We start from the raw sequence: 20,041 nt of genomic DNA on the forward strand, positions 1-20,041 counted from the left end.
GCAAGAAAGGTTTTTAGCATGGAAAGGACCCCTAGAGAAGAAAGGATTGAAAGTGAACATTGGAAAGACAGCTAATGATTAGTAGTAAAGAAGGGCATGAAGAAGTAAACATTCAAGTGGAAGATGGTACAGTGCTAAAACAGAATGATGAGGGAGGTACTGTACTGAGAAAGTAGTGAGACAGAGAGTGAAAGAAGCATGGCGAAAAGGGTGGGAAGTAACTGGAGTTGTTTTAGACAAGAAAATGCCATTAAGGCTCAAAATGAAAATTTATAAGGCAGTTATCAGGCCCATACTATTATATGGGGCAAAAACTTGGGCACTTGAGAGTAAAGAGGAGGAACTGCTGGAAAGAACCGAGATGAGGATGGTGAGATGGATTGCTGGAATGTCACTACTGGAAAGGAGGGAGAATCAAGATATAAGAAGAATGTGTGGCATATGTAATTTAAAGGAGAAGGCCAGGGAAGCTCGTCTGAGATACTTTGGCCATGTAATAAGAAGGAGGAGGTAGAACCAATCAAGAGAGCTAAGAGCATGCCAGTGATGGGGAGGAGGAGTGTGGGGCGTCAGAGGATCAGATATGGGATGGATGTGGTGAGGAGGGAGGGATATGGGTGATGTGGGACGGGGGAAGAAGATGCAAGGAACAGAAATAGATGGAGAAAGTTGACACGAGTGGCCAACCTTGCTATACAGTGGAATTAATAAGGTCAAAAAAAAGAAAAGAAGATGATGATCAGCAGCTAGGAATAAGGAAACATATACAGGTACACAATCCTTTATCCGAAATCCTTGGGGCCAGATGTTTAGGTTTTGGAATTTTTCGGATTTCGGAACCGTGGGGTCAGGAGCATAATCAAACATCACTACTGCAGCAAAAACTTTTTTTTGTTCTTTTTTCATGTTTTTTTTTATTATAGTTATTTATTCATATTAGTTTATTATTTATATTAATACATACTTTACTCTTAAACGAATGTGAGACAATTAAGATCATCTATAATAAAATAGTGGGACAATTAAGACCATATGTTCACTAACACATATTATTTTCAACAGAAACATTCAGTAAAATGCAAAAATATACATAATAAATATAATTGTAATTCAACTGTATTGATCTTGAAGAGGGTTGTTCTTCATTGTTACTATGTCAATAATTATATAAAGCAAATTACTGAGTAATTTTTGCCATCAGAAGTCAAAGAATCACGTTCAAACTTAGCGCCGTTACGACATATGTCTATAAACAGAACAGAAGTACAGTAGAGGGCAGTCATTGGCTAACAGATCCCCATGCCAACCAGCAAGCCAGTAAGGATTTAGCTGTATTCTGTCTGAGAAAGAACGTTTTGCCTACATGAAGCTGACAATGACGTATGTGTGTGGGGTTTGAATACAGTGTGTAGTTTTTAGGAGTGTATGTATTTTACTGATTACATTAAGAATAGAATGAATACCTTCTCATTAATTTAATTGTTGGTTCAGAGATTCTTCCGCAACAAAAGTTTTTTTCTTGCTTCAGAAGATATTTACTAACGCTGCGTTGACATACCTTCAAAAGAAAACTCATCTCTTTAATCTTTCGAGGAATGTTAATCAATTTGTTTCCCTCTGGTCACTTTCCTTAGAGTCTATGCGACTGACAACAACAAAATTTGTTTGTTTATTTTTTCTTTCGAGATGTATTACCTGCGCTGCACATTCCTTAAAACATTATGAACACACACACACACACACACACTCTATGTCCTTATGTGCTAATACCTATTGGTTAAAGAGACTCAGATTAGTAGTATCCTTTCCTGAGAGAGAGAGAGAGAGAGAGAGAGAGAGAGAGAGAGAGAGAGAGAGAGATCATCTCTTTAATCTCTCGAGGAATGTTATGCCGGCGTCACACTTTGGCGATTCAAGGCTGCGACCGTTGTAATTTGCTCATTACGATGTGGATGGCAACCAATCAGCATTAGTCTCAGACCTCAAAAAAAAAAAAAATCAGCTGATTACACCACGACGTCATACATAATGAACATTTACGACAGCAGTGCGCACGTTGAGATGAGATTACGAATGTACGTAGTTGTATGTGACAGTAGCAGATGTTTCAGGCCACGCCCACATTTAACGGTTTTTACAGGATGGCAGTGTCCGTGATGGCATGACGATTCATGACGATTTACGCCCAAGTTCCAACTTAGTTATGTTCCGTGCCAACAGACACAATGGCAGCTCCATGTGTCATGCACAGGGATGCCGCCATATTTAAATGCCAGGTGAACTCAACTCACCATTCTTGTTGCAGCTGTGGACAGAGCAAGAAGATGGACGACACAGATTTGTTGAGCCTCATACCCAAGAACCTACATGATCCTGAATTAGTACAGTAGAATATATATTGGATTACCACGATGCCTTGTTGCAGTTAAGGATTGTTAAGTACCTGCAGGAACGAAATAATACGTGCTTGATACGAAATACCGTTTGTATACCATCTATTTCTATTAACGAATGTTTTCCATTTGTCTCCCACAGGTTCAGGGTTTCACACCCCCATGAAACTTCGTCATGATTGTGTTGAGTCCGTGGTGTTGGCTGCTTGTGTGTTGCACAACTTAATCATGACAAGATATCCTCATGCCAGGAGTGAGGGAGATGAAGAGGACTCAGTGACAAATGAGGTCCTACCTGGCAGCTGGAAGTCTGGAGAAACTTTACCAAGCGTGACTCTCCCATGGCAGACAGCAGCCGTGACTGGCAAGGCTCAATGTGACCACTTTCGTGATTATGTAAACTCCCCTGCAGGCTTCGTTCATTGGCAGGAATCATTGATTTAAGAAGACATTAGAAAATGCCTTTCATACTGAGAAAGTCTTGTTGAGAATTTTTGTAACTTTCATAAATAAAAGTTAAGATAAAAAAAATATTTATATTATTGCCAAATATATTGTCTTGTAAGTTGTAATCAGTGTGAAATTCTCAAAGTATGTCAAGAATACTGAAACTCTTGAATGCAGTATATATTTTACTCAAAATAGAAAATGCCTTTTCACTTAAGTACTTCGGAACATTCTAATAAATTGTTTGATTGCAGTCAACTCACTGACTATTTGTGTAAAAGGAAATCATGTTTAAAAACTATGTACTAGTTAAATTTTAGAACTATTTATATTATTAGAAAATATATTTTATTTTATGCTGTATTCTGTCATATTTTAACTCTATATGGAGACACATAAGTCACTGGCATATACAAGAGTGTTAGTGGGGGAAGTTATAATCCCTTCAGTAGACATGGTTATATTCTACTTTAGGTGAGAGCTGTCAAATCACTGTTAAGATAAGTTAGCCTAGGCTGAAAACCTAGTCAACATGGGGTAGGCCTGGCATAACCTATCCTAGTAACCTTACAATTGCAAAAATCTAAACCTTATATAAAATCATTTAGTATTACCAAATTATGGGAATAAGTCTTGTAGCTAAAATCTTCTTTTGACTGAGTGGCTTGCCCTAATCGAGGTATATAATCTTGCCGGCTGACTTCTGAAAATATCCCAGAAGTACCACTAATTTTGATTTGCGAGTTTTTTAAAAGTTTCATTGTCTCTTTATCTGAAGTTATGAAAGTATATCATGCCCTCATTCATATCCAGTTTAATATTATTGATTTGCACACTATTTCTTACAACTTTTGTTTCATTTTTTCTTTAGCCTATCTGAACGTATGAAAATGTCAACCTTCATTCATCCCCAGTTCAATAACTTTGTAAATATTGGAGAATGGTTTGTAGTTAAGGAAGTTGTTACCCAAAAATTAGTGTTCAACATTTCAAGATAAAATAATGTTATAGAAATAACTTACTGCTTTTAGGAAGTTTAGTACATACACAATATAAACACTTTTCTCAATTTATTAGTTCCTCGCTGGGTGAGCGGGTTCCGTTCTCAGCTACCACTCTGTTGGTCGCGAGTTTGAGTCTCCGACCGGCCAGTGAAGAACAAGAGGAATTTGTTTCTGGTGACAGAAATTCATTTCTCGCTATAACGTGGTTTGGATTCCACAATAAGCTGTAGGTCCCGTTGCTAGATAACAATTGGTTCTTAGCCACGTAAAAATAAATCTAATCCTTCAGGCCAGCTGTTAATCCTAGGAGAGCTGTTAATCAGCTCAGTGGTCTGGTTAAACTAAGATATACTTTTTCTCAATTTATTACATTAAAATATATATATATATATATATATATATATATATATATATATATATATATATATATATATATATATATATATATATATATATATATATATATATATATATATATATATATATATATATATATATATATATATATATATATATATATATATATATATATATATATATGTATATATATGTACAATTTATTTTTGTTAACAGTAATACAAAGAACAAAAAAGGGAACCAAAATACACTTTAGCACAAATCACAGACAAAAGGTACAACAAGAATTAAAAAAAAAAAAAAAAAACAAAGAAAGGGCACCACACTACACTAGGTTAGGTTAAGCATGTGTCGTAGGAATGGTTTTTCAGGACTTCCACTAGAGAGAAATATGTTCTCCAAGAAACTGTCACTGGGGCCTTGGCTGATACTGGGCAGTGTCAGAGGCTATGGCGGTGTCATGGCTAAGGGTGTAGATGACCCACCCACAGGAATACTGCCTGCCCAAGAAGACAGCCGTTGAAGTTGAGCTGCTTGCTGCGGCATCAGGCAGTAAAGTTGTGCAGATTGTGGTGTGAAGGGTGTTGAAGCAACAGAAGGCTGATGAGGCATGAAGGATGTTGAAGCAATAGGAGGCGGATGAGGCATGAAGGATGTTGAGGCAATAGGAGGCTGATGAGACATGAAGGATGTTGAAGCAATAGGAGCTGATGAGGCACGAAGGATGTTGAAGCAACAGAAGTCTGATGAGGCACGAAGGATGTTGAAGCTACAGGAGGCTGATGAGGCACGAAGGATGTTGAAGCAACAGGAGGCTGATGAGGCGCAAAGGATGTTGAAGCACCAAGAGGCTGAGGGGCGAAGGATGTTGAAGCAACAGATGGCTGAGGTGGGAAAGATGTGGGTGACTGTAAGTCTTGTTCCATTTCCAAAAACGAACGTTTCATGTGTGGGAACAGTTCAAAACTCGCTTTAAATTTCCCTTTCCCTTCTGCCGTCGCCTTCATCCTCTCAGCAAAGCAGACCAGCTCCACTTCCATATAGGAGTAGAACAATGGGTCAACCTCAGAGAAATTCTCCGCAATCTTCTTCAGGAAGAGATTCTACCAGGCTCTCTGGTAGTTGGCTGAAGGCGCTCCAACAGTACCTTCTTGGTCACTTCAGCATTTTCAATCACCTAAAAAAAATTGAAAGAAATATTGTTAATAAATACACTAAAGTAATATATTTCATTGTAGAAATGAAAAACGGAAAAGAACCAGAAAATAAAAAATTTCGATATAGTAGTTAATGTTATGAAACAAACATTAATCAAAAGTTTATCAACATGTTTTTTATATGTTTCAAGATTGAAAATAATGAAGTATTAACCCTATTGAGGACACACTCATCACCCTCCTGCTCATCAAACTTATTCATAGGCCTCCTTTCCTCGATGGCAGGGATTATACTCACTTCATCATCATCTCCACCAGCAACAACCTGTAAGTCAGGGGCATCAGGAAGGACAGCAGCAGCAGCAGCAGCAGACTGTAGAGAAAGAAAAATGGAGTGTATCAATAATTTTGGAAACAGCATACTGTATATGAAACATGAAAACCTTTGTATTGTGATATTTAATAATCAGGAACAAACAACAAATGAAACCAATACAGGGCAGAACAATTACCTCTTTCAGTCCAAGGGCTTTCAGCTTCTACTGACAGACAATGTGTTTCCCGAAGAAGCTTAATGTCATCAGGATCCACTTCTCCCTGTCCGTGAGGTCCCTCACTGCTGCTTGGCCGCTCTTTGTCTTTGTCAGCCGCCCATACCTCGTTCTTATGGACTTCAGCCATGTGTTGAGCTCAGCTGTGGTCAATGACAGTTTCAGGGACTTGGCCTTGTCTGCCAAGAGGCACGACTTCTTCACCACATTTTTGAAGTCCGTAAGGCCCCTATCATACAGGAAGGGGTGCTCCTGCAGCCATTCCTCCAACATCCTCTCTGTGTCGTGGTGTTTTCTGGAGATGATGCTGCTCGCTGCTCTCCGCATCTGTCATCGACTCCTCATCATTGCCAAGGGCTTCCGAATCACTGACTTCTGTGGACGGGCTCCTCCTCAAAGATTTACACTTGGGGGTCATCTTTGGCAGAAGTACATGGTGCAGAAGAGGTGGCTTGTGAGGTGTCCTTAGGTGGAACAATCTTCTTCACCTTCACAACATTCCGGGGCATGGTGAATACTAAGCAGCGCAGGTAATGTGTAGAGGTCAGAGGTGATAAAAGACAAGTGAGGACAGAGATCCTGGGATGCTCTCTTTTATGCCTGCGAAGCACATGACTCAGTCAGACTACTGCACATCCCCCCTGTGTATGCTGTGAGGTTGTCAAGTACATGGCATACGTCATACTGGATGGCGCATGTCAACATTGTTAGTTACATCTGATGTAATCCAGTGCCGATGCCATCTCATCAACCATGATGACATTACGACGCAGTTGCGTCATGCAGCATTATGTGGCGACTTTTGACAGTCTTCATGGCTTGACCGCGTAGATGTCGTACATCCTTGCACATATGCCATCACTTGGTGGATGTCGCCAAACTAGGCGATGTGGTTACGAATCATGCCGATTGTAATCGCGTAGTAACGAGCATAGTACGACAGTCACAGTCTTGAATCGCTGAAGTGTGACACTGGCATTAGTCCATTTGTTTCCCCTGTTGACCACACCCTTTATAGTCCACACGGCAGACAACAACAAAATTTTTGTCTTCCAAAGATGTATTAAATGTACTACACATTTTTAAAACATTTATACTGTACCCATTGGTTAAAGAGACTCAGATTAGCAGTATCTTTCCCTGAGAGAGGGAGAGAGATTATTTAGGACTCTAAGGCTTGAGAGATGTACAATTATTTTATTATCTTGGGAATTTTTTTTGTTAGTCTTGGGATTTTCTAAGGTCAGTTCTTGGGACTTGGTAAAAAAAATAATTTGAGTAGCGCGCACACCCAAATGACTTGGGTCAGCCGTCAGTTCACCCAACTACCCACCTTATGAATTGATGCTCTACTCTCCACAAAATGTTTTTGGTTTTTAGAATTTTGGATAAAGGATTGTGTACCTGTACTGATTTAAAATCAAAAGGTATATACTTATTTTTTTCTATTTCATTCCAAATGTATCAATTTTATTTAAAGCGTAATTATATTCTCGCTGTAATTATTTTTGTATTAATATGGGTTCTATTCTATATTAAGATTGTTAATATTACAGGTATTGATGACCAGCAGCTAGGAATAAGGAAACATATATTGATTTAAAATAATACTGCATTTATTTTTTCTGTTCCATTTCAAATGTATCAATTTTCTTTAATTTAAACATTCTACCTCCATTTCTATGGTATTATTATGAACCTTATGCTATAAACGATAATACTTAAAGCAAAAATGAAGCACCAACTTAAAATAATTGAAATATTAGTCTGGGAAAATTGTATTTTTCATTTTGGGTGGCGGCCATTTTCCTTATTGCCGAAATGTATGGTTGCATAATGTTGCTTTTGGTTGAATTTTTTTTGGGAGTGCATTGAACGCATAAAATGCTTGTTATAATAAATGCCTGGGTCTTTGTCAATTTTTACTGGCCTACAACAGCTATCTAAAATATGGTGTTTTAATCTGATCCTTCGGCCAGCCCTATGAGAGCTGAAAGTCAGCTCAGTGGCCTGGTTAAACTACTTTAATAATAATAATAATGTCCGCTGAAGTGTACATTCCAGGTTCGGTCCTCTGACAGGACAGGTCATACGCTCTTCGGTGGATTGCCAGGGGGCTCTGGCATTCATCCCTCTCCTGCGGAGGGAGTGATCCAGGAGGAAGGGACCTGAGGGTCCTACGCCCCAGGACTTGGACATCCTCGAATTACAGAGGCACTTTGTGGAGATTGTTAGTCTGATATGGCAGTACAGTGATCTCAAGGGATCTCAAGGAAGAGACTTTGGCTTTTCCTGCTGACCATTTGCCAGCAATCAAGTTCTTTTGGTGACCCCAGAAGGAACCCAGGGTTTTGGTGGGCTTGCCTTGGTCGAGACTTGCTGAAGGGGTCCTGGACCAGGTGAATTCTCCAGTTTCTGGGCAGGAGAATTCACTTAAGTCTAGCCTCTCATGCAAGACACTTCCTCCACCTGTAGCTCGCCAGAGAGCCCATTGCCGACCAAACAGGTTGACCCGGACCTAACTCATCTGTGTTCTGGGCTGTCACTTGAGCATCTTTGTGCAGAGGGAGTCTCTCTTTGGCAAATGGAGGCAGCAGCACTGGAATTGACTGCCATGGCAGCCTTCCAAACAATCTCTTGGATTGATCGATCTGTGGTCACTGTTGGTGGCGAAGATTGCAGCCTCTTCTTCGGGTTCCCATATACCTGAGGAAGATGCCATTTTTTCGAGATCGATGTTGTCTGGAGGTAGGGCCATCACCTACCTAGACCACCAGACGGTAAAGTCAGCCTCTCATAGCGATAACCAGTCTTCTTCAGCAAAAGGTGTGCATATGCAACCCTTTCAGCCCCCCCTCCCTAGCTAGAATGGAGGGCAAGGGCAAGAAGCAGGGTGGACACTATATGCAGCGTTCCTTGCCGCTGATGGTGGGGATGAGTGTCTGTCAGGCCATTGGGTAATGTGGCACCAATAAGGAGTGGAGACCTGGGTAGTGGATGTCCTTCAGTTAGGATATCTGCTATCCTTCAAGCCCTCACCACCCTTCACCCTTGACCCAGTCTGCTTCCAGACTTAGGTTCCCAGCTCTCAGAAGGACCTACCCTTTGGGAAGAGGTGATGCGATGCTCAAGAAAGGCTCTGTAGAAGTCATAAAAGATCAGTCTCCAGGGTTTTACAGCTGTCTGTTCCTGGTGAAGGCGACAGGTGGCTGGAGACCGGTCAGTCATCAACCTCTCTCCCCTAAACCGGTTCATTTGCCAGACCTGATTCAAGATGGAAACTGTATGGTCTATACTCGATTCCATCAGAGGGGGTGGACTTGAAGGCTGCGTATTTTCAAATACCCATCCATTGGTCCTCTTGCAAGTATCTCCGCTTCACCCTCGGGGAGACTGTTCCAATTCTGAGAACTTTGTTTCAGGCTCTCAACTGCTCCCCAAGTGTTCACTCTTGTGTTCACTCTAGTTTCGGCTTGGGCTCATTTGCACGGATGTGTCTAGTGATATACCAGGAAGATTGGCTGGTCCTGGTGAGCTCCGTGCTGCAGTTGCTTGGCGAAGTTGGTCCCTCTTGGGTGGTTTTGAGTGCAGAGTAATACAAATAGGTTTCAGCGCTTCTTTCAATTTAGTAAATCACAAGGCACTTGTTTATAAACTTCAGAATCATGAGGTGAGTGGATATGTTTTAGGATTACTTTAAGATTTCCTTATAGGTACACAGCAGCGAGTTGCTGTGGATGGGATCTTTAGTGAACCAAGACCTAGTGTGTCTGGAGTTTCACCATGCAGTGTTCTTGGTCCACTGTTATGTTTAGTGTATACCAGTGATATGGTTGTGGGCCTGGAAAACAAGATTGTTCAGTATGCTGATAATGCAACATTTGTGGTTGTAGAAAAGTCTCCACTTATGAGAAATGAAGGTGCCCTCAGCCTCAATTGGGACACGGACTGGATCAGGGAATGGTGTAGTTGATGTGGTTTGAGGCTGAACTCCAGTAAAAGAGAAACACTACTGGTTAGCAGAACTCTTACAGATTCCCCACCCATCCTCCCCTTCAGGTGGATGGAACTTTGCTGATTGAGTCTGAAGCTTTAACTATTCTAGGTGTAAATTTTGACTCACATCTTACTTTTGAGAAACATCTAATGAAAGTTTCAGCAAATGCGCATGAAAGTTAGGTATTGTTCGTAAGGCCTCATATATTTATAACAGTGATAAAATCAAAGCAACCTGTTTTAGGTCATTCTTCCTTTACTGGAATACTGTTCTTCGGTGTGGATGTCTGCTTCTGCCAGAGATGTATCTCTTGTGGATAGAGTGGTTTGTGGTGGTAGTTTTCTGTATCCTAATAGTAGCATTTATGACTTGGACCATCGACGGATGGTCTCTAGTTTGTTACTTTTTCATAAGTTGTATTTCACATTCACAATTAATTTCTGATCCCCTGTATCTGCAGAGAGCAACTAGATTCACTGAACTGCAGCACCAGTATGCAATAAATGTGTCTTGCTGTCAAACTTCTCAGTTCCAGAGGTCCTTTATTCCTCACACTGTTGGACTGTGGAACAGCCTCCCAGAGGATGTCATACAGTTGGAACTTCAGAATTTCAAGCGAAAATGCAATGTATTACTACCCTAATACTATTCTTCTTGCATTTTAATATGTTTTATTTATTTTTCTATTTATTAATTTATTTTTTGATTTTATTCTCTATTTCCCTTTACTTCCTCATACTTCTTCCTAATGAACACCATATTCTTTGGAAACTTGAATTTCAAGTCAGTGGCCTTTCATCTACAGTACTGAATAATAATAATAAAAATTCTCTTTAACCTTTCTCTCTCGTAGGGCATCTTGCGCTGGTCTGGTGAGTTATGCAGATGGGTCTATATGACAGGAGTACCTTGTCTTTCTTCTTTTTGTAGATTGTTAGATGCATGTACCCCTCTCTCTAGACAAGGGGAGAGAGGGATCAACAATGAAACAAACCTGCTTTTTTTTATTATGTCTCCGATATTATTGCATTCATCCAAGCCTTTATGGAATAAAGATGCAAACTCAGTACTCCATGCCCAGAAGTCTAGCAGTTGCAACATCCCATATGTTCAACAAGCTAGAGGTGCAGGATTCCTTCCTCAGCTCTACTAGACCAGGAAGGTATTCCTAGGTGAGAAGAACTACCAGTCGGTTCAGAGATTTACCCAGACTCCACCCGCCAGTGGGTAAGTCTCTTATATAAAGAACGAGGGTTTGTATTTGTGTAGGAACAAATAAGAAATTTTTAAAGTAATTTGTATTTTTCTTAACATACAAACCTGAGTTCTCTACATTTACATCCCACCTCAGCCACCCCTCATTCTGATACCTGGGCTGAAAGGCAAAATGGAGTGCAGACTAATGAGTGGGCGGGCTTCCCCCTACCGTTGGTAGTTAAACAGCTGTTACAGCTCACATTCACAAGCTAAATCCCTATGTAAAGAACTCTGGTTTGCATCTTAGGAAAAATATAAATTACTTAAAAATTTGCTATTTTCCTACATCAAAATTGGTTTCATGCAACTACCCAGTTTTCAAATAACAACATATATTGAGTTTTGGAAACAAATCTTCAAAGGAAATTTTGTCACTATCTTTATCGTTTTCAGTGTATCCAGTCATTAAATTTTATAGAAATAATTTAAATGTATACTATTTATTAAAAACAAATCATTCAAGCAACTCTTTGAGAGTCAAGAGTGGTCTGGTTAAACTCTTAATGTTGACTGTAATAATACAGTACTCACTTAATTGAGACATTCCATAAACAATGAATGTGGGTATTTAAGTGATGAAAATTATGAGTTTAAAATACCTGATTGGGGAACAGTGCACCTCATTTGTTGCACTGTAGGCATTACTAAAGGTTGTATGCAGTGTTCCTTCAGCTCTTAGCAACACCAACTTTTTAGCCTTTTTTAACTTAATTCCTGCTTCCTTTCTTCCTTCCTTCATTCCACTGTGCTGTCCAACTGCTCAAACTCCTTTTCACTGTCTAAAGTGCTCCCTTCAGTGCTTGGCTTTATAGCCAAATTCTCATAAATCAGTGGCTGTAAAATTCATATGCATACTATAAGAAGAGTAAAAAAAGACTAATTTGGAGACGAGTTGCTGGCTATTTACTAAATAAAGGCTAAAATTGAAGTAATAGGGTTGTGTTGAAGTAAGATGATTTTTGATATTCAGATATTTTATATAACAGTAGATTTGCTAAAGTTCTTTTTGCAGAAGTTAGGACTGTCATTTTTCCCTAGCTTTTAAGATAGAAATTTTAGTTTGCGGAGATGCCTATGCTACATAGTTTTCTAACTGTATTATGCATAGCCTTTTTCTTTCAGTTTCCTCTTCTTCGTCCATCGCATTCAAGATTATATGAAAGAAAGCAGAGATTAACTGAACAGAATGTAAAATTTAAGAAGGTCAAGGAGTACACCTCTGATGTGGGCTTAGCAACACTTGCAGGTTTGTGTCTGTAATTTTATGCTCTCAGAGTGGTAAATTTTATTATCTCCAAATATTTGATTGGTGATATTTTTTATTGTAGTATATAGTATATTGCATGCACAGAAATTTTTTCTTAAATTTATCTGTGAGTGAGTAGGGAACACGTAATGAAAAAAATTTTTTCCAGGTTATATAGGGAGGACATTTGCAGATGAAAAACATGAAGAGAAGATGGATCAGTTTTCTCTGGATTCTAACAAGCTGCCTAGGAACTCCATTAAAGTTTTAGGAATTAATGATTCTCACCCAGATTATTCTGCTAGCAAATGGTGCTATGATACTCCTGGCACTGTTCAGCCAGATCAGGTCAGTTTCTTGTACTTTAGAAATTAAATTTTACTTTTTTTATGAATGCTCTTGAGGTTTTGAACTTCTCTGGGTATTTTCCACATTAATTACACAAGGATTTAGTTGCAAACCTGCATGTCCATACTGTGAAAACCTAATACAGTACAGATACCATGTACAGTTGGTCATGTTTAGATCTGTATAATTAGGCTATGTTCTCTCTTGAACAATCATATAGGAAAATAATTTCTTATTTGAAAGATTGAGCTATTTTCCAAATACTGTAATTGCAACCCACCCGCCCTATTACGGTATAGCCACCTTCTTTGGCCCCTTTGATTTAATTACAGTATCAAACAATACAAAACTGCAAAAAGATCTGTTAGGGATACTGTACCTTAAATAAACAGTACAGTATTTGGTACTCAGTCCAAGCAAGGTCATCAACTGTTCCACCCTTCTTACCTCCCATTTTTGCTTATAGTATGAGTCAAGAACTATCAGCTTGAGGCGTAAATGAGAGGTGGAGGACTATCAGTGTTAGCAGGTGAGTCAGACCAAGTAAGAGAGTTGGGAGAGGTAGTCCTCTGCATGATGAGAGATATGAAGACAGTAGAGGAGTAGATCTCCTACTGTAGACATTGAAGGTTAAGGAGTGTCAGAAGGAGCATAGGAGACGGGGAATGAAGAGGGGTGGCCAGGAAGATGTTTGGAAAATTATAAAATCAACATTTGACAGGCATGTTGTTTCTTCTTCCATCAGCATCTTGTTTTGTAGCTAAGGGTCCAGATAGATAGTAAATGTTTTAGTGCTGCTCCTAAATGTCTGAATCAGCCTCCATCATGAAGTTAATGGCATCCTCAAACTGTCTGATGATGCCGTAATGACTCTTGATGCCTAACACCATAAGAGCTTCTGCATGATCTGCCTTGGATTCTTCACATTCTGCTGTATACTCCTGCTTGAGCACTATGTGCTTATTGGTCAGCAGCTTGCTGCAACTTTCAAGCAATTCAGAAACATTCTGTTTGTCCACCACGTTAGTCACAACCTCACGTGGTATGCTCATGTCGTCATTGTGAATGTTCTCAATGTTGTTGTTGTTGTTGTGGTTCCCCAGACTCTGTTATGCCAGGAAACCTGCACCGCGCAAGAAGGACACCACGCTTACTGGATCCGACCATAACTGTGTGGTAGTGTGGATGTTGTGTTGTTGTCTAAGGGCTGCCAAGTTAGGGCAATCTACTAAGAGATGTGTAATTGTGTGGGGACTAACTTGGCAGAGTGGACATATGTCTGTTTGGGTGTTGTCTATGCGGTGTTTGTAGGTGTTTAGTGATTGGTGATGACCACAGCGAAGTCGAGTCAGGTGTACTCTCTCCAATCTTGAGAGCTGTGTTTCTGTGCTGCTTATGTTGGGTGGGGTGCGAGTATTTTGTTGTTGGGAAGGTTATTAAGTGCTTGTCTGGTGAGGTGAGTATGGATGTGCTTTTGTTTTGTGTGATGTTTGTGGGTGGTGGTATAGAATTCAAGATATTTGTATAGTGTATGTGTGGTGTATTCGCTATTTGCCTGTGTGTTGGAGGGTGGTCGTGAAGGTAATAGCATGGGCTGTTTGTGTTGTTTATTACCGATGCCAAGAATTGTGTGCCTCTCATGTCTAAGTGTTGCCTGATGGTGAGAATCTTGGTTTTCAGCGTGTAAGTGTTCTATTGGTGTGGATTGTGTACTGCCAAGGATGATTCTAAGAGCTGTGTTTTGTATTATTTGTAGTTTGTTTAGTTGTGTGTTGGATATGGCAGGGTGCCAGGCTGGGCTGGCGTAGTTTATTATGGAGTGGATGTATTGTTTGTATACTGTGATGAGCGTTTCTTTTTGTTGTCCAAATGTTGTGCCTGTTAGTGATCTTAGTGCATTTAGTCTAGGTCTGCATTTCTTGATGATGTTACTGACATGTGGAGCAAATGACATTGAAGTGTTGTATGTGACTCCTAGGATTTTTGTTTCATGTGTGTGTGGAATTGTGGTGTTGTTCAGCGTTGCTGTGGGTCTGTACTGATGTTCTTTGTTGTGACTAGTGAGTAGTGTACTTGTGGATTTTGTTGGTGCTACCTGTAATCTGTTTTGTGTGAGCCAGTTTTCAAGTTGTGTTATGTAAGTCTGTACTTGTGTGGAGCATACGTTTTTGTCTGCATGTATTGATATGATTGTTAGATCGTCTGCATATGAGGAGATGTATATGTTGTTAGGTGGTGTTGGTATGTCATGCATGAATAGGTTAAAAAGTGTTGGACTTAGGATGGAGCCTTGTGGGACGCCGTTCAGGAAGTTTCTGATTTTGGATGACTCGCCATTGTAGTGTACAAATGCTTGTCTGTCTGTTAAGTAATTGGCGAGCCAGCGTTTGGTGTTGTTGTGTAGTGTGGTGTTGTAAACTTTGTTGATGAGAAGTGGTCTAGAGATGGCGTCAAAGGCTTTACTTATGTCTATTGTGATTAGCAGTGTTCTTTGTGGTGGGCGTCTGGAATTAATGCCATCTTGTATTTTTTGTGTGAGGTTGGTGAGTAGTGTTGTTGTGGAGTGGTGTGGTCTGTAGCCATGTTGAGTGGGTGACAGTGGTATGTGTGGTGTGGTTTTGCGTAAGATGAGGCGTTCTACTACTTTTGATGGTGTGCAGAGTAAAGTTATAGGTCTGTATGAAGCTGCTTGTGTAGGTGTTTTGTTTGGTTTTAGAAGTGCTATTATTTTCCCCAGTTTCCAAATGTGTGGTATAATGCAGTGTGCGTATGAATAGTTGGCTATGTTTGTCAGTGTTTGTGTGCCATGGGGACCTAGATGTTTTAAGTGAATGTTTGAAATGTTATCAATGCCCATGGCTGCAGAGTTTTTAAGTTGTTTAATGATTCTAGCAGTGTCTTCTGTTGTGGCTAGTATTACTGTGTAATCTAATGGGAACTGTTTTTTGCATCTGTAGATGTGTCTGTCTTCTTTGTATTTGTGTAGGTGGCTGATTTTTGCGTAGTGGTTTATTAAGATGTTGGCTTGTTGTTTGCGTGAAGGGATCTTGTCAGATGTGGTGATTGAGGCGTGACTTTGAGTGTTCCCACTGTTTGAATTGATGAGACTGTTGATAGTTTTGTGTAGTTTGGATGGGTTGGTTCTGTAGTCTAGTGTACCTTGAAAAGTTTGCCAGTTCTCTGTCTGTTTTTGAGTTAATTTGGTGTTTATTTCTGTGTTTAAATCATGTATGCGATTTGTTGTGATTTGTGTGTGTGGGGTTGGTGTATTTCTTAAATTGTTTCGTTCTGTTATGAGTCTGTTTATGTCAGGCATGAAGTTTGGGTTGTAGTGTTTTCTGTTGCCTTTAGGAATGTTTCTTTTGTCTGCATTGTTTATTATGTCGTTGAATTGTATTGTTGTATTGTTTAGTGTCTGTGATGATGTTATGTGTGTGAGGTTTAGCTCCCGGAAATGAGCCTCAGTGGTTTCCAAGTACTCATCCCAGGCAGCGCGCTTGTAGTTAGGGATGGTGTGTCTTGTATGTGAGAAAGTGTCGTGTGGTTCAGAGTGTTATTAAAATAGGAAGGTGGTCTGATGATAGGTCTGTTTGTGTTTTCCATGTGATTGATGGTGCTATGTTGGGTGAGCAAAATGTTATGTCTGGGGAAGTGAGACTAAAGTTGGCTTGGTGTGGTATGTGTGTGTGCATATCTGTGTTGTTTAGTATGTATAGCTGGTCTAATTGTGTTGAGATGTCTGTGCCTCTTTGTGTGATGTCTTGGTGGGCGTACCAGTCTGTGTGTTTGGCATTGAAATCTCCTCCCAGAAGTATATCTGGGAGGGTATTCAACGCCTGCAGTCTAATTGTGAAGTTTGCTGGTAAACCCGGTGAATATTCTGGAGGGATGTATGTGTTGATGATTGTGATTTGTTTATTGTGCCCTATTTTGATATTAAATGCTTGTAGTTCTGTATGTCTGTCTACTTGTGTTAGTGTTCTGATGTGCTACGTTTTTTCAATGTAGGATATGTTATGGTGTATGTATGTATGTGATGAGGCCTCCGCCATCACCATGTTGTCTGTCTTGTCTGATGGCTGTGTAATTTGGTATGTTGGGTGTTTTTTATGTGTGTGTTTCAGTTTTGTTTCTTGAATGATGGCTATGTGGATCTTTTGTTTGTGCATGAAATGTTTTAGTTCAATGTGTTTGTTAATGCCGTCAATGTTTAATTGTAAGATGTTTATGTTGCGATTATGTCTAAGTGTGTGAGTGCGTGTATTTAGTGGTGCATTTCTGTGGGCGTTAGGTGAGTGTGTGCTATGGGGTGTTGGGGTTTGTGGGGATGTTTGATTTGTAGGAATGGGTGATGGTGTTCTGGGATTGTGGGAGATGGTGATCTGTGTGGTGTTGGTTGGTTGGTGTTTTGTTGGATAGGAAGTGCTTGTTGTGTATTGTTATTGTTTGTTTGTGTGTGTGTTACGGCATATGATGCACTTCCAATGTACATTGTAGTCTTTTAGTGTTCTCAGTGTGGTGCACCGAAGGTGTACCCACCCACCACACAAGTTGCAGTGGACTGATCCACCCCCGGCGCGAGAAGCTGTGACTCGTGTACTGCAGATGGGACATGTGTAGGGGCCTGGGTTTAATTCTATGTCACCGGCTAGGATTAATTGTAGGGATATAGTAGCCGGGTTACCATATCCCTTCAGAGAAAAACTGGAGATCCAGCCGCGCGGCGCCACCCCGGGCGCGGTACCCTGCGGAGCATTGAGGAGCCACTCCTCCTCTTCTCCCCCCCCCTTGTCTTCGCAGTGGGGTTGTATTGTGGACGTTTGATCCAGGCGGCCGTCGTTCCACCGCCGTCTGGAGAGGTCCCACGACGATGACGCGTCCACTCCGGAACCTGCTCTCAATGTAAGGGAAGCCAGTGATTTGGATGCATTGAGGCTCTTCCACTAGATGCTATTCAGTGTAGAAGGCTGGATTTCATCCCAGTCATCAACAGTGAAGTCTATAGAACCCTTATGTTAAAGATCTTCCAATACTTCTTGACTGTACTTATCAGGGCTATTGTAAAGAAACTGGACAATCTCTTTTTTTTTTATGCTACAGAAGATAGACTTAGAAAATTGCAGTGATTTATAGGCTGGATTAGAAAGGTGCTGTGGCGTTTATAAAAACAACTCATTGTTATGACATTGGTGTCCATATACTTTTGGATAACTTCAGTCAATATTGAGGAGAAGGAACCTGTTCGGGATGTTTTTGCATTAGTGCAGTGTTCATGGACTAGGGAAACATAGCTGACCAGGTAATTAAGATGAATAGCTTTTATCACCTGAGTCTTTGAGTTGGACTTCCAGATCATTTAAAGCTGCTCCTCATAGTTGGATAGCAGTGCCACCTTGGTTTTTCTTATTTTTCTTGGCAATGAAAGTCTTCTAAAACAAAACATTTCAGAAGAGACCCATCCTGTCCATTCTCAAGACTTGCTTGCTGTTACAGGCACTTTCACAATCCTCTGCTTCAGGATCTCCAGGAACATTGGTGGCCTTCTTTTCGATACTCACTCTCTGGGTATTATAAGAAACTGAGAGTTTATCCTGTTCTTAAAGTTCTTGTATTAGCCATGACTTACTGTTTAATGTCCTTTGTAATCTGGTCCTCCAACTCAGTCTCAGACAAGCAAAGAAGGTATGGCCTTCATCATTAATATCTAGTCAGCTTTCAGTTCATATTCTGAACCCAGAAGAATAGGTGCCTCTCTCTCTTATGGACTGACTGGAGTCACATGTCTTGGCCACCAAGGAAGACATGTTCTGACCCACAAGAGTAAAGGCATCTTTCTTGTCCAGTATTGGTGAAACTGAGGATTAGGCTGCCTATATGCATTGGCAGCATTATTTGCACCTTATCTTTTTCTGCTATGTAGAAATGCTTTACATTATGTCCCCCATAATCGCGGGGGTTAGGGACCACAGCCAACTGCATTAAGTGAAAATGCGTGTTAAATTGGCAATATAAAAATGCTTATAACTGCCTATTTTAATAGTTCAAACACCAAAGACCCCCTCTAAAAATGCTTATAACTGCCTATTTTAATAGTTCACTGACTATTTTAATAGTTCAAATGCAAATATACCCTAAAGTATAATCCTAAAACCCTTTAATATAATTTCAAAGTCATCTTACAACATTAGCTTACAGCTATATGTGAAAACTAATCAGGTTACCCCTATATTCCGGCAGAGCCATTTTCTCTCATACAGTATTGAAGCTGTTCTGTTTTCTTTTTTCAGATAGGGGAAACATTGGGAATTCACAAGTAGTGTTAAATACTGTATTTACTGTTTGTACTCGCGTAATGCGCGATCTCTCATATCATGCAACCGCAAATTTTCACCCTTAAAAAATTATTTTATTTATCTTGTGTATCATGTGAATTCCTTTTTTGAGAGATCAAATTACAATAGACTAACCTCATTTCCACCATCTCTTTATCTATCCCATCTTCTTGTTAAATAAGTTAAAAAAAAAAGTGAAAGATAAAAGTTTCATTAGTAATGTTATACTCGTTATGTAAACGCGTACAGCCATAAACAACTGAATGAGAAATAGCTGTTTTCCTATGAACAGCTGAATCGGATAGCAACAGCTGTTTTGCTTGCATTTCAACCATCATATGATAGTAAAAAATTACCGTAGTTATGTTACAAATGACAAGTAGAATAAGACTGATGTATTTTTACATTATACCCGTATTCACTATGGAGAAGAAATCGGCAAGGAAATATACTGCTAAATTTAAGCTGCAAGTTGTAGCTGAAGCTGAGAAAACAAAGTTCAAGCTGTTAACCCTTAAACGCCTATTGGACGTATCATACGTCGACTAAAATTGTCTGTTGGGTGCCGGTGGACGTATCGCACGTCGACTACAAAAATTTCAACCTTCGGTCGACTTTGACTCGACCAAAATGGTCGAAAACGCAATTGTAAGCTAAAACTCTTACATTCTAGTAATATTCAATCATTTACCTTCATTTTGCAACAAATTGGAAGTCTCTAGCACAATATTTCGATTTATGGTGAATTTTTGAAAAAACTTTTTCTTACGCACGGCGTGTAACTCGCCGAAAATTTCAGAAATTCTTTTCGTCATTTTGTCGTAATTTTTGCACTGTTCTATATTAGTCGTTACATATATGAAAATGTGCGCAATTTCATGTACAATACAGCAAAATACAACCCATGGTTGTAGCTTTTATCAGTTTGGAAATATTTTCATATAAATCACGA

At 39.8% G+C, this 20,041-nt stretch overlaps 1 protein-coding gene across 14 annotated transcripts in view; it reads left to right on the plus strand.

Annotated features, from left to right (window-relative positions):
* Nucleotides 1-20,041, plus strand: part of LOC136851844 (nitric oxide-associated protein 1) — a 447,511-nt gene that overhangs the window by 277,131 nt on the left and 150,339 nt on the right. For 9 of the 14 annotated variants that reach the window (XM_067126177.1, XM_067126181.1, XM_067126172.1 and 6 more), the window contains 2 exons: nt 12,286-12,409; nt 12,579-12,757. In XM_067126177.1, coding sequence (XP_066982278.1) covers nt 12,286-12,409; nt 12,579-12,757 — 303 coding nt within the window. Of the gene's footprint in view, nt 1-2,535; nt 2,926-12,285; nt 12,410-12,578; nt 12,831-20,041 lie in introns of those variants that run through there. The other 5 variants (XM_067126223.1, XM_067126214.1, XM_067126208.1 and 2 more) reach the window with 4 other exon arrangements.

This window comes from Macrobrachium rosenbergii, chromosome 3, assembly GCF_040412425.1.
Source record: "Macrobrachium rosenbergii isolate ZJJX-2024 chromosome 3, ASM4041242v1, whole genome shotgun sequence".
Lineage (NCBI taxonomy): Eukaryota > Metazoa > Arthropoda > Malacostraca > Decapoda > Palaemonidae > Macrobrachium > Macrobrachium rosenbergii.